We start from the raw sequence: 11,170 nt of genomic DNA, 5'->3' as shown, positions 1-11,170 counted from the left end.
TTCCTTTAACAGCATTCAAGACCCTCTATACTCTGGTTCCCATCGGCTTTCCTACCCTGGTCATGTATTTGACAAAGGTTTGGTAAGCATTGAGTAAGCCTGGGGTAGGCGCTGGAGACTCAGGGGTGAACGAGGCAGCCCAGACACTCAGCAGTTACTGAGCACAGCTGGCTTTTCTCAACTCTGCACTTTTACTCAAGATCCGCTGTCCCTGTCCCTCAGCACTCTTTTACCTCATCCGGCTCCTAGCCAGCATCCAAAGCCCAGCTCAGTTTGCCTTCTCAGTGAACTGCCCCACAGTCCTATGACCTGTAGGATGGGTATCTTCTGCCTGGCATCCTGGTTTCCCTCGCTTCAGGTACTTGGGTTGGCCTCACCCTATTCGTAAGCTTCCTGCAGGCAGGCTTCAGCTTTTTACTTCTTTGTGCCCTTATTAACCCTGACCTCTATGCCAGGATCATTAACGCTTGAAATCATGACTTTTTATTAAAGCAGACACAAGTAGGTTTCAAGAGCATTTAAATTCCCAACTTGATCTTGGGTGCAAAAAAAAAGAAGATCTCATCCTTTATTCCTTCACCTAAAACCCAAACATCTAAGCTGCTTCCTATCTCAGCTTTTATAATTTTTTACTTATTCCAGAGTAGACAGGGAGACATAAAGGCTGAAGATGAGTTTGTTGCCCCAGGATCCCTGGGGCACAGAAATGTTCAGTTAGAGGGGATGGCCGTGGTCCTTATCTCTAGTGTGCCAAGATTCTGCTTCTCACCCTTCTAGGATGCCCACCCCTAGGACAGTATGATACGTCTTCCTATCTCCAGCAGAGGATTCTGGGGCATGGGTTGGGGGCTCTTCTTGACTTCTCCACTCTGGCAGGGCAGGGGTTAATGGTGAATTACAACATATCTCTGGGTTGAGTCATCTCCCACTGCCACTCCCCCCAATTTCCCTCCCCTGAAGTTTTATAAAGAGGACCAGAGACTAGAGAGAGAAAAGAACTGGAGGTAAGAGTCCCCCACCCATCCCACCTAGCCCTATTCCTCCAGGCTCCCAGAAATCTCAGGGCAGAGGCCACAGACAGCCTCTGGAACTCCTGCCTGGTGGGACCATGAACTGGCAGCCGCTGTGGCTGGGCTTCCTACTTCCCATGACAGTCTCAGGCCGGGCTCTGGGGCCTGCAGAGAAGGAGGCAGCAGTGGTGAGTCTCCCGGGTAAGAGGGACCCAGGCCGGTGTGGGGGGGATGGGGTGCTGCTCCACAGTCTCATCCAAGCCTCCCTCCTGACCTTCAACCTGTCTGCCTTTCCCTTCCTTCCTCTACTCCGTGATCACCCTCTGCCTGTCTCCCACTCCTTCCCCTTGATCTACCTGAGCCCATTCGCTCAGGTGCCTTTTTTTTAGTCCTTCTGTGTCTGTCCCCTTCCGTCCTCACGTTCCTGTTAAGTGACTTAGAAGCGTTAACCCCTACCCCCCTATAGGATTACCTTTTGCAATATGGGTACCTACAGAAGCCTCTGGAAGGACCTGATGACTTCAGGCCAGAAGATATCACAGAGGCTCTGAGGTGAGAGGTCATAAGGCACACGCCTTCAGGGGCGAGATCGCAAGGTCTTCTTTCCCTCTTCTCATCCTTTCCTCTCCTCAGGCCCACCTCTGCCTGACCCAAATCCATGTTTGGATTTTGGGAATTGGCAGCTATCACTGCTAGGGTGGGGGGCCTGAGGTGGGATGGGGCTTCAAAGAGGAGGAGCACAGTGATGGGATCTTCCAAGGCTTTAAGCACTCCTTTGCAGGCTATCGTATTCAAATACTGATATTGAGTCACTTCCCACATGAAGTATAATTTACAAGTAAAACTGTGAATTGAGTTGAGGTTGAGTTGTTGACACGATGTTGCATTTTGTAGACATTTAATTCATCATTTATTTATTTCTATTTTGAAGTTTTCTTTTTATAATATGGATCATTTTTCTTGTTGCTCTCACATACATTCACAGTCCCTTGAAAAGCCACAGTGCCTGCACTGCCTGATGGATGAAGTTGCATCAGAGCAGGCTGGGCTGGGTGGGAGGCCCAGGCAGGAGGGCAAAAGGCTGAGGGAGGACAGGCCCTCGGGTAGGAGACTCTCCAGAGCAGGGAGCAGGATACTTCCCAGAGCAGAAGGTTAGATTACAGTGGGGGAAGAAGGCTACACCTGGGGGAAACCTTACTTGAATAAGACTGAAGATGGGGAGGTAAAGTTGGAATATCGCCATTTCTGCAGAACAGAAGAGAAAGTCCCAATTATGAGGACTGGGTACTGAAGTAACTCCATCAGCTTCAGAGATTCTGTGCCTTCTCAGCTATCACCTTGGGCAGCAGGGAGCCAAAGAGCCATCCCTAGTTCCCCGTCATTCCAGATTCCCCTGCCTTGCTGAAACTATCCTTCTCCCTCTTTTCAGAGCTTTTCAGGAAGCATCTGAGTTGCCAGTCTCAGGTCAACTGGATGAATCCACAAGGGCCCGCATGAGGCAGCCTCGTTGTGGCCTGGAAGATCCCTTCAACCAGAAGACCCTTAAATACCTACTCCTGGGTAAGGACTGAGCCAGGGAGAAGAAGGGATAGGCATGGGTGGCATGGAATCGGGACAGTCTGGATTAGCACATTGCTGAATGATCACCTGGTGATTACCTGATCATCCCTTGGCTGCAGGGGTTGTTACATAGCTTTGTTGGGTGAATGCACAAACTCAGGGGAGTTTTCTGGGGTTGGCAGAAGGATCTGTATTTCTAACCTATTTTCTGGTCCAATAAACAGGCCGCTGGAGAAAGAAGCACCTGACCTTCCGCATCTCGAACATGCCCTCCACCCTTCCACCTCACACAGCCCGGGCAGCCCTGCTTCAAGCCTTCCAGTACTGGAGCAAAGTGGCCCCCCTGACCTTCCGGGAGGTGCAGGCTGGCTGGGCTGACATTCGCCTTTCCTTCCACGGTCGCCAAAGCCCGTATTGCTCCAATACCTTTGATGGGCCTGGTAGGCACCAGCTCTTGGCTCCTACCAAACAGACCTCTGAGATTATCTCTGTCCCCTTGAGCCAGGGACTCTGTAATCTTAATGTTCAGGCTGTCCCCTATGCCCAACTCCACCCTACACTCTCAACCATCTTCTAACATTCCCTTGGGGAGCAGTTGGTCACCTCCCTGGGAATTTACCAATCTTCCTCTTTGAAGGTTATGCTTTCTTCCTTGGCTTAAGTTCCCCTGCTCAGTGCATACTCCAGACAGGACTGGGCCAGAGTAGAGAGAGTGGTTGGGAGGTAAAGTGACAGAGTAATGGGCATCCCTGGGAGAACTGGGTGATGACAGGGGAATCTGAAAGGAACAAGAGAGTCATCCAAGAGACAGTGACTATAGATGGGGTATTTTAAGGGAATGGAGTAATTGGAATTTATAACAGGCAGGAGAGCTCCAGACTAGGAGACTCTGACCTCTTTCCTGTCTGACTACCTTTGCTTTTGTCCAGGGAGAGTCCTGGCACATGCCGACATTCCAGAGCTGGGCAGCGTGCACTTTGATGAAGATGAGCTTTGGACTGAGGGAACCTACCAGGGGGTAAACCTGCGCATCATTGCAGCCCATGAACTGGGCCACGCCCTGGGGCTTGGGCACTCCCGATATACCCGGGCCCTCATGGCCCCTGTCTACACTGGCTACCGGCCCCACTTCAAGCTGCACCCGGATGATGTGGCAGCGATCCAGGCTCTCTATGGTCAGTCCTTTCCCCTAGTGATCATGAGGGTCAGTCTGACCAGCATCTCTTCAGGCTGAAAGAGGCAGGTCTAACCTCTGTGGAGGGAAATGGCTTGGCTATTTTCTCTTCCTCCTGCCTAGTTATTCCGGCTTCTACATTCAGGAGCTGTTTTTCTGACACTTCCATGTCTAATTTTCCTTTAGGGCATCTCTCCCTTCACACCCATTCTTGGGGATAAGAATGAAGATTCCAGCAAACCTCCTTCCCCATTTCTGGTGCCTCTCAAGACGAAAACATGTCTCCTGCTGATATCAATATGATCGTGCCTCCCACTAAGGAAAACTCTATAGGATTCCCTTTTCCCCTCTCTATGGGACCTCTGAGCCAAGCTTACGGATGAATGGAGATATCAGGTGCTATGAGTTCTCTCTTTTCTTGCAGGCAAGAAGATCCCAGAAATAAAGGATGAGGAAGAGGAGACGGAACTCCCCACTATACCCCAAGTGCCCAGAGAACCCAGTCCCATGCCCGATCCTTGCAGTGTTGAACTGGATGCCATAATGCTGGGTGAGGCCCTTCCCCTCCAGGCTGTAGGCAAGCAGTGGGAGCAGCCTGTTAACCTTGAGACTTGGACAAATGGGAATGACATGGGACCTCAGCATGAGCAATGGAAGTTAGACACTAAGCAGGAGTTAGTATTATGGAAGGAGGCATGTGGCATGGGGAGGGGAGGGTTCAGAGCCAAATTAAAGATGAGCCAGGCAGGCATTGACCTTCGTTGCTACCCTATAAGGGCCACTAAAACACATCTGAAAATACAGCAAGATGGAGAAAACTATATTAATTGGAATGCCTATTAGAGAGGGACATTGCATGGAAGGACAACTTGGAAGCCACCTGGAGTGGAAAGTGAGGTCCTCAAAGGGGAAGCAGCTATCTGCAGGGCTTTTGTTTTGTTGAGTGTACCAGTACTGAATTAACCTGAACAACAAAGGAGAGGCTGAACACTGGTCCTCCTTCTCTGCACCCTTAATTTTCTTGACCGAATTTTTGAGGAATCAGCCTGTGAGAGGAGGGCAAATTATCATCCTGCCTGAGATACCTACAAGTCTTTATTTGACCCCTGTCTTTTGAACTTGTTGACATACCTTTGCTCTCAGGACCCCGCGGGAAGACCTATGCCTTCAAGGGGAGCTACGTGTGGACTGTGACAGATTCAGGGCTGGGTCCCTTGTTCCAAGTGTCTGCTCTTTGGGAGGGGCTTCCAGGAAACCTGGATGCTGCCGTCTACTCTCCTCGAACACAATGGATTCACTTCTTTAAGGGTAAGGGGACTAGTGTACAGTGTCTAACCTGAGGAGGACCTACCATCAAAGAAGCTATAAAAGTGAAGGAGAGATGAGAAGTTTCTGCAGGGGTGGAATGGAGGAATCAAAAGCTATCACCTGAGGGCAGAGGTGACTTGTTCTTTCTTTACGTGTTTTCAGGAGATAAGGTGTGGCGCTACATTAATTTCAAGATGTCTCCTGGCTTCCCCAAGAAGCTGAAGAGGGTAGAACCCAACCTGGATGCAGCTCTCTATTGGCCTGTCAACCAAAAGGTGTTCCTCTTCAAGGTATAAAGTTCAAAGCAAGGGCAAATCCCTTCTTAGGAGGGGCAGGCTACCTCACACCAAAAAAGCCAAGACTTGCTCTTGAAGGGAGATTTGCAGCTGCAGTGGGCTGAGGGTAGGTCTCTGGGGTCCCTAAACTCTCTTCTCACCCTCTTCTCCCTATCTATCCCACACCTAGGGCTCCGGGTACTGGCAGTGGGATGAGCTAGCCCGAACTGACTTCAGCCACTACCCCAAACCAATCAAGAAGTTATTTACAGGAGTGCCAGAGCAGCCCTCAGCTGCTATGAGTTGGCAGGATGGCCGCGTCTACTTCTTCAAGGGCAAACAGTACTGGCGTCTCAATCGGCAGCTTCTAGTAGAGAAAGGCTATCCCAGAGATACAGCCCACAACTGGATGCACTGTAATCCTCAGACCCAAGATACCACCCCATCAGGTGGGGACACCACTCCCTCAGCTACAGGCACTGACTATTCACCCACAAGAACAACCTTGGATCCCACCTCCTCAGCCTTAGATAGCACCTTAAACATTGACCAGTCACCCAGAGACACAATCTTAGACATGGTCCCCTCAGACTTTCATTCCTTGCTAATGTCACCCTCCAAGAGGCCTAAGACCTGAACCAAATGTCGGCTCACTAGACTGCAGGTGCTACAGCAGAGGCATAGACTCTAGACCTTAGGCCTCTACAATGTCCCATCTCTAGCCACCACTCCTTTGTGCTCATTTCTTTCTGGGCAGTGACTCCCTAACTCTGGGTCAGCCCCCATCCATTTCTTTCCTGTCTTAGGTAGCTCTTCCAACTGTGTTATCTACTCTCTGGAGGACACAGAGATCTCAATCAGGCCTTTAGCTGACAGGTGGCAGCAGCTGGGAAGCTGAATGCCTCGGTCCTGTTCTTCCCAAATAAAGTACAAGAACACAGCATGGCCAGTAAAACCAAGCGCTTTGGAATCCTTGAGAATCACATTTGCTTGTTTATGACCTGAGCAAGTTAATTAACCTTGTTGAGTGTCGGAGTCCACATCTACAAAATAAGGTTAATACCACTCCTGTAGGGTTGTTGCATTAAATGAAATACTGTATGTGAACTGCCTGGCACAGCGTCTGGAAAACTTGTGCTTAATAAAGGGTTAACTCCACGTTCATGAGGGAAGACTGAACAGCTCTTGCTCTGGCTATGTGTGTACAGCTCCTACAGTAGCCCAGTCTGTTAAGGGAACCCTTGTCAGATCTTTAGTGGACAGAGGACTTGTCAGTATGGCTAATTCTTTGTTTTGGGGTGTAAAAGAAAAGAGCAGCAACAATAGAGGCCAGACTCCCTGATTCAGTGTTCAATGCCATTTTATTCACATGCTCCCATGTTCTTCCTCCCGCCCATCATAGCCTTGCTGCCCAGGGGAGGGATATATCTTCCTTCATGCTGTCTGGGGAACCAGGGAACCGACTTTGGGCAGGAGAATCAGAGTGTGGAGAGTTAGAATGGGTTAGTGGCTGGGACAAAGTTCTAGTTAAGGAGGAGATTAGCATCACCTACAATGAAGAGTCAGAGAAGGCACTTGATCCCACTCAGCCCGAAAGACCAGGCTCTTTTGGGCAACAGGCAAGTCTCTGGCAGGTGGGCCAGTTGTCTCCTTAGAGCAAGAAGCCAACACCTGGGGGAGGTGGGGCTGAGCCAGGCTCTGCACCATGGTCTTCCCCACATCAAGGAGGGAAAGGGAAGCACCATGGAGGATAGTACCCCCAACTGAGGTAGGAAAAGGGAGCTTGAGTCTATGGGGTCAGGGAGGTAAGGCTAATCAGGAACCCAACTACCCCCTAATAAAGAGCCTGGGGATTGGGGGAATCCTGGAGCACCTCTGTGCCCTTCTCGCCATCAAAAAACTATCAAGTGATTTAGGAGGCTTCCTGATTTTTCTATAGCTCTTATAAAAATAAGACCCCTTATTTTACCATTGTGAGGCACACTGAGATGGGAATATAAAAGGCTACTTGGGTAAGGGCCCCCTTGGTTTGGAGGGAATTAGGGAATTAGTTACTTTAGGGACCGAGGCACCTCTATTATTAGGCAGAGGTAGCTAGTAGCTACTCATACTTACATTTCTCTCATCTTCCCACAAGATTCCTCTCTACCTGTCCCTGAAACCTATCCCTACAGGGCCAGTCTAGGTTGGAACACAGATTCTATCCCCAAGTCCAAGAGGTGGGGAAGTTTCTGTGTTGGTCCTGTGGGCTCAGGCCCTGCCCACCTCGTGTTCTCAGACCTTGTGTTGCTAGGGGTGGGGGCATGAGTGGAGGTTTAGACTCAGGTCTGGGTGGAACCAGAAGGTGTGGTGAGGGGTACAGTGGAACCACAGTCAGAATCCAAGTCCAGGACGGTGTGGGGGGCTGTGGCTTGGCTGCCTGGTCCCAGTTGGTGCTCTCGAAGGCTCTGGAGATAACTCTGGAGGGACACAGGGCAGAGGGTGCAAGGAAGGGCCTGGGTCAGAGTTCCCCTCCCATTCCGACCACCCCCATGTGCCCTCTGCCCCACCCCCGAGAGTGTCCTCTGCGCCACTCACTGGAGCCAGACCGTCAGCAGGGTTCCGGGTGTTGGGGGAAAGTTGGCGCCGGTAGCTGCCCTCGCAGAGCCCCACCCCAGGAGAGGTCCGATGCCACTTGGTCTCTTGCTGACGGATCCGAAGGAGTTGGAGATGCCTTCGCTGGTGGCTCAAGACTACTACTTGGGAGGAGGCAACACAGACTCAGGGAGGCCTCTTTAGAGCTCAAATCCCACCCCTAAACACACTCCCACTCTAGAGAAACCCATTTGATTTCCCTGTTTTGGCTCTATCAGACCTCATCTTCCCCCTAGTTCTTCTAAAAAAAACCCTCTTTGGAATCTTTCTAGTCTCTCTTCCTCGAGTTTCCTGAGATCTTCCTCTTCTTCCATAACAGTTCCCAATAACTCTTCTCTGCTCCTCCTGACAATTTCTCTTCTCATTCTTACCCAGACCTTTGGCTCCTCCAACTCTAACTTCCTTTCAGTACTGTGCCCCAGTCACCTTAGACACCTCTGCCTTCTTCCCTTAAGTGTATTTTCTCCCTTCTCCTCCTCAAGTCTGGGAACCAGGGATACGACAAGGCACAGACTAGCTGCTTCTGTACCATGGCACTAACTCACCATTGGCGTGGCCTCCATGTTCCTCATCCATGAGCTTCCACTGGGCCAGAGCCCCAAGAGCCCCCAGGGCTGGCCAGGTCCCCAGCAAGACCCAGCTATACCAGCAGAGAGGAGGTAAGGCTGGAAGTGCCTGCAAACGTTGGCCCAACCGACTGCCCAGTGCCAGCCCTTCCAGAAAGTAGTCAGCACAGGCCACCAGCACTGCAGCACCCAGCAGGGCTGTGCCCAGAACTGTGAATGGACGTGGCCACCGAAGAGTGAGCAGAGCTCCCAGCAGTGCCAGCCCCACCAGTCCCCCGGCCGGCACCCAGGCTGAAGGAGGTTGGTAGATGGGCTCGGTGCTCAGCAGGGCCCCAGCGCCCAGGGTTAGGCCTAACAGGAGACCAGTCAGGAAGAGCCCAACACTGCGAACCAGCATGGTGACCAGGCCACAGAGGAGTCCGATGCCTAGCGCAATGCCCGCGCTCACCTCCAGGCTCAGCTGTGTCTCTAGCACTCGCTCCTTGTGGCATAGCAGGAAGATCACCAGAGCTCCTGACAGTAGGCCCGAGAGAAACATCACTGCCTTGAAGCAGCGGTAGCCTGGGAAGGGAGGCAGGAGGCACTGAGAGACAGAAGAGGGGGTGGGTCTATAGGGATGGCGCTGATGAATTAGAAGGGAGAGAAATTGCTAAGCAGAGGAGCAGCACACCCAGGGACCTTCAGGCAAGGAGCAGAAAGTCATCATCTCAGGGAGGGCAGACTTTTCAGGAACGTGAGGGGATAGGGAGGAAAATCAGGATGTAAGATGGATACATTAAGGGAAGTAAGTATAGAAAGAAGGTTTAGTCCTTCCAGGGATGGAAGATGGGAAGAAATCAGCATACACTGCTTTAGGTTATTGGCGAAGGGTGAAGAAACCTTAAGCATAGATGATAATTTGGGAATAGAATTTTGAGGTAGGATGGAAGGGGAAGGCAAGTGAAAGTGCCAGGGGTCAGAGCTGGAGGGCAGCGGCATGGATGGACAAGACGAACTGGCAGGAGCAGCATGGGCCATACTGAAGGTAGGCATCCCCTGATAGAGGAGTAGAAGTGGCTCAAGAGCAAAAGAGAAAGTGAACATCATCCTTGAGGGTGACAGTCTTGGGCAGCTGCCCCCCAACACCCTGGCCCTGCCCTCACCGAAACAGCAGTAGATGATTCCAAAGCAGCAGCAAAGAGCACACACCAGGGCAGGTGCCAATTCAGGATTGTCCTGGGGTTCCAAGACACATCTTGGGTCTGGAGGCTCTGGGAGTTGTTGATTAAAGGGCCTGGGGTCAGAGGTCATGGCCAGGGGCAGCAAGGCTTCCTCCATGGCCGATGAGAAGGTGGTCACAGAGGGGAAGGTCAGTGTCAGCTCCTCTCATCCATCCACGAATGTCTTGAGGGGGTTGGGAAACCTGCAAGGGGGTAGGGGGCAGGAACTTAGGTGCCCATGAATCTTGAGGACTCTGTACCACTATTTTTTGTTTTTTTTTTTTTTGTGAAGAAAGGCCAATTTCAGGAGGGAGTATGGCCTTGCTGGGGTAACTCAAAAAATCTATGGGATTGGGTGAAGGGGAGTCAGCTGTCTCTTTACTACCCTCTGAAACAAGGACACTAAGTAAAACTTAAATGAAAATCTTAAAAGGTAAGGAGACTTTGTCTGTCCCCTAGCTTTCCATGGTGGGGTGGGAGGAGTAGGAAATCCTAGGTCTGTGGAGGGAGGGGTCCAGGGCACTAGTGGTACTGGGATCTAAGGGCCCAGCAGCCTGTTTCAGCTGAAAAGAAAGCTTCCTCTATCTTCAGCTGGGACCCAATACTACCCCAATGGACCGGGAAGGGTGGGGTTAATAGAGGGGGGCGAAGGAGGAGAAAGAGAAGAGAATGAGGAGAACGAGTCATGGTGGGGTCTCCTCACAGCAGCTCCATCCCCAGGGAAGGAAAGGGGGAAAGAAGACACCAAAAGAGTTTGAGACAAGGAATCAAGTAGGCACAGTCACCCACATTTGTCAGAGTTTTGAAGTCTTAGCTTCATGCGGGGATGGAGTTGTTGGGGGAAGGGGCATCAGCTACAGACCACAGACCTACTCCATTGATCCCTCATAATAAGCAGGCATCTTGCCCACAGACATCTCAGATCCTGGTAGCCTCTTGCTCCTCCCCTCGGGACACTGGTAGGACTTTTTCTACCCCGCCCTTTTCCCAGGGGTGTCAGGGCTGCCAGTGGAATTTGAATTCAGTTCCTGAAAGGAGGAGAACACCAAAGAGGGACTGGCATTGAGGGCACTGTGGGAGTGGGGTAGGGCGATGCAAGCAAGCACTTTCTTTCAGCTGTCTTCTTTTGGACATCGAGGTCCTAACAGGCTGGAAGGTTGGCTTGGAGAATCGCTGGGGCTCCTCTCCTCAATCCTCTTGGAAGTCTGGGGACCCTAAACAAGGGAAGGTTGGGAAGGGGGTGTTAACTACTCACCACCCTGCCAGGGCTGAGGAGAGGAAGGGGGTAGAAGTGCTTCCCTAGACCCCCAGCTGCATCCCTGCCCGGAGGTCCTAGGAGTCGGGGTGGCTGTCCAGCGTGGGCACCCCCAGGGCCACTCTGTACGTTGTCCCTAAACTCTTGCAAGTCGTAGCCCAAGCCCCGTGAGCTAAATGCAACCAGCTT

At 51.5% G+C, this 11,170-nt stretch overlaps 2 protein-coding genes across 3 annotated transcripts; one reads left to right on the top strand and one right to left on the bottom strand.

Annotated features, from left to right (window-relative positions):
• The first annotated feature begins 969 nt into the window (after positions 1 to 969).
• MMP19 (matrix metallopeptidase 19) lies at positions 970 to 6,668 on the top strand. Its single transcript, XM_081060534.1, has 9 exons — positions 970 to 1,198; positions 1,477 to 1,562; positions 2,440 to 2,570; positions 2,795 to 3,010; positions 3,500 to 3,745; positions 4,169 to 4,294; positions 4,888 to 5,052; positions 5,215 to 5,342; positions 5,518 to 6,668. Exons 1-9 carry the CDS (start codon positions 1,109 to 1,111, stop codon positions 5,962 to 5,964), a joined length of 1,635 nt encoding a protein of 544 aa, XP_080916660.1. The 5' UTR covers positions 970 to 1,108; the 3' UTR covers positions 5,965 to 6,668.
• A 1-nt stretch (position 6,669) lies between these two features.
• Positions 6,670 to 11,161, bottom strand: LOC308502602 (transmembrane protein 198-like). 2 transcript variants are annotated; one of them, XM_081060540.1, is made up of 5 exons: positions 10,982 to 11,161; positions 9,670 to 9,929; positions 8,507 to 9,088; positions 7,905 to 8,062; positions 6,670 to 7,786 (listed from the first exon to the last, which is right to left on the bottom strand). In XM_081060540.1, the coding sequence occupies exons 2-5, from the start codon at positions 9,842 to 9,844 to the stop codon at positions 7,649 to 7,651; spliced, it is 1,053 nt and encodes a 350-aa protein (XP_080916666.1). In that variant the 5' UTR covers positions 9,845 to 9,929; positions 10,982 to 11,161; the 3' UTR covers positions 6,670 to 7,648. The 2 variants fall into 2 exon arrangements, with proteins under 2 accessions (XP_080916666.1, XP_080916667.1); XM_081060541.1 differs by lacking the exon at positions 10,982 to 11,161 and having other exon boundaries at positions 9,716 to 9,746.
• Between the last annotated feature and the right edge of the window lie 9 nt (positions 11,162 to 11,170).

The sequence above is a fragment of the Rhinolophus hipposideros genome, assembly GCF_964194185.1.
Source record: "Rhinolophus hipposideros genome assembly, chromosome: 9".
Classification (NCBI taxonomy): Eukaryota; Metazoa; Chordata; class Mammalia; order Chiroptera; family Rhinolophidae; genus Rhinolophus; species Rhinolophus hipposideros.
The sequence above is the reverse complement of the archived record's forward strand: the minus strand, read 5'-3'. Positions and strand labels throughout refer to the sequence as shown.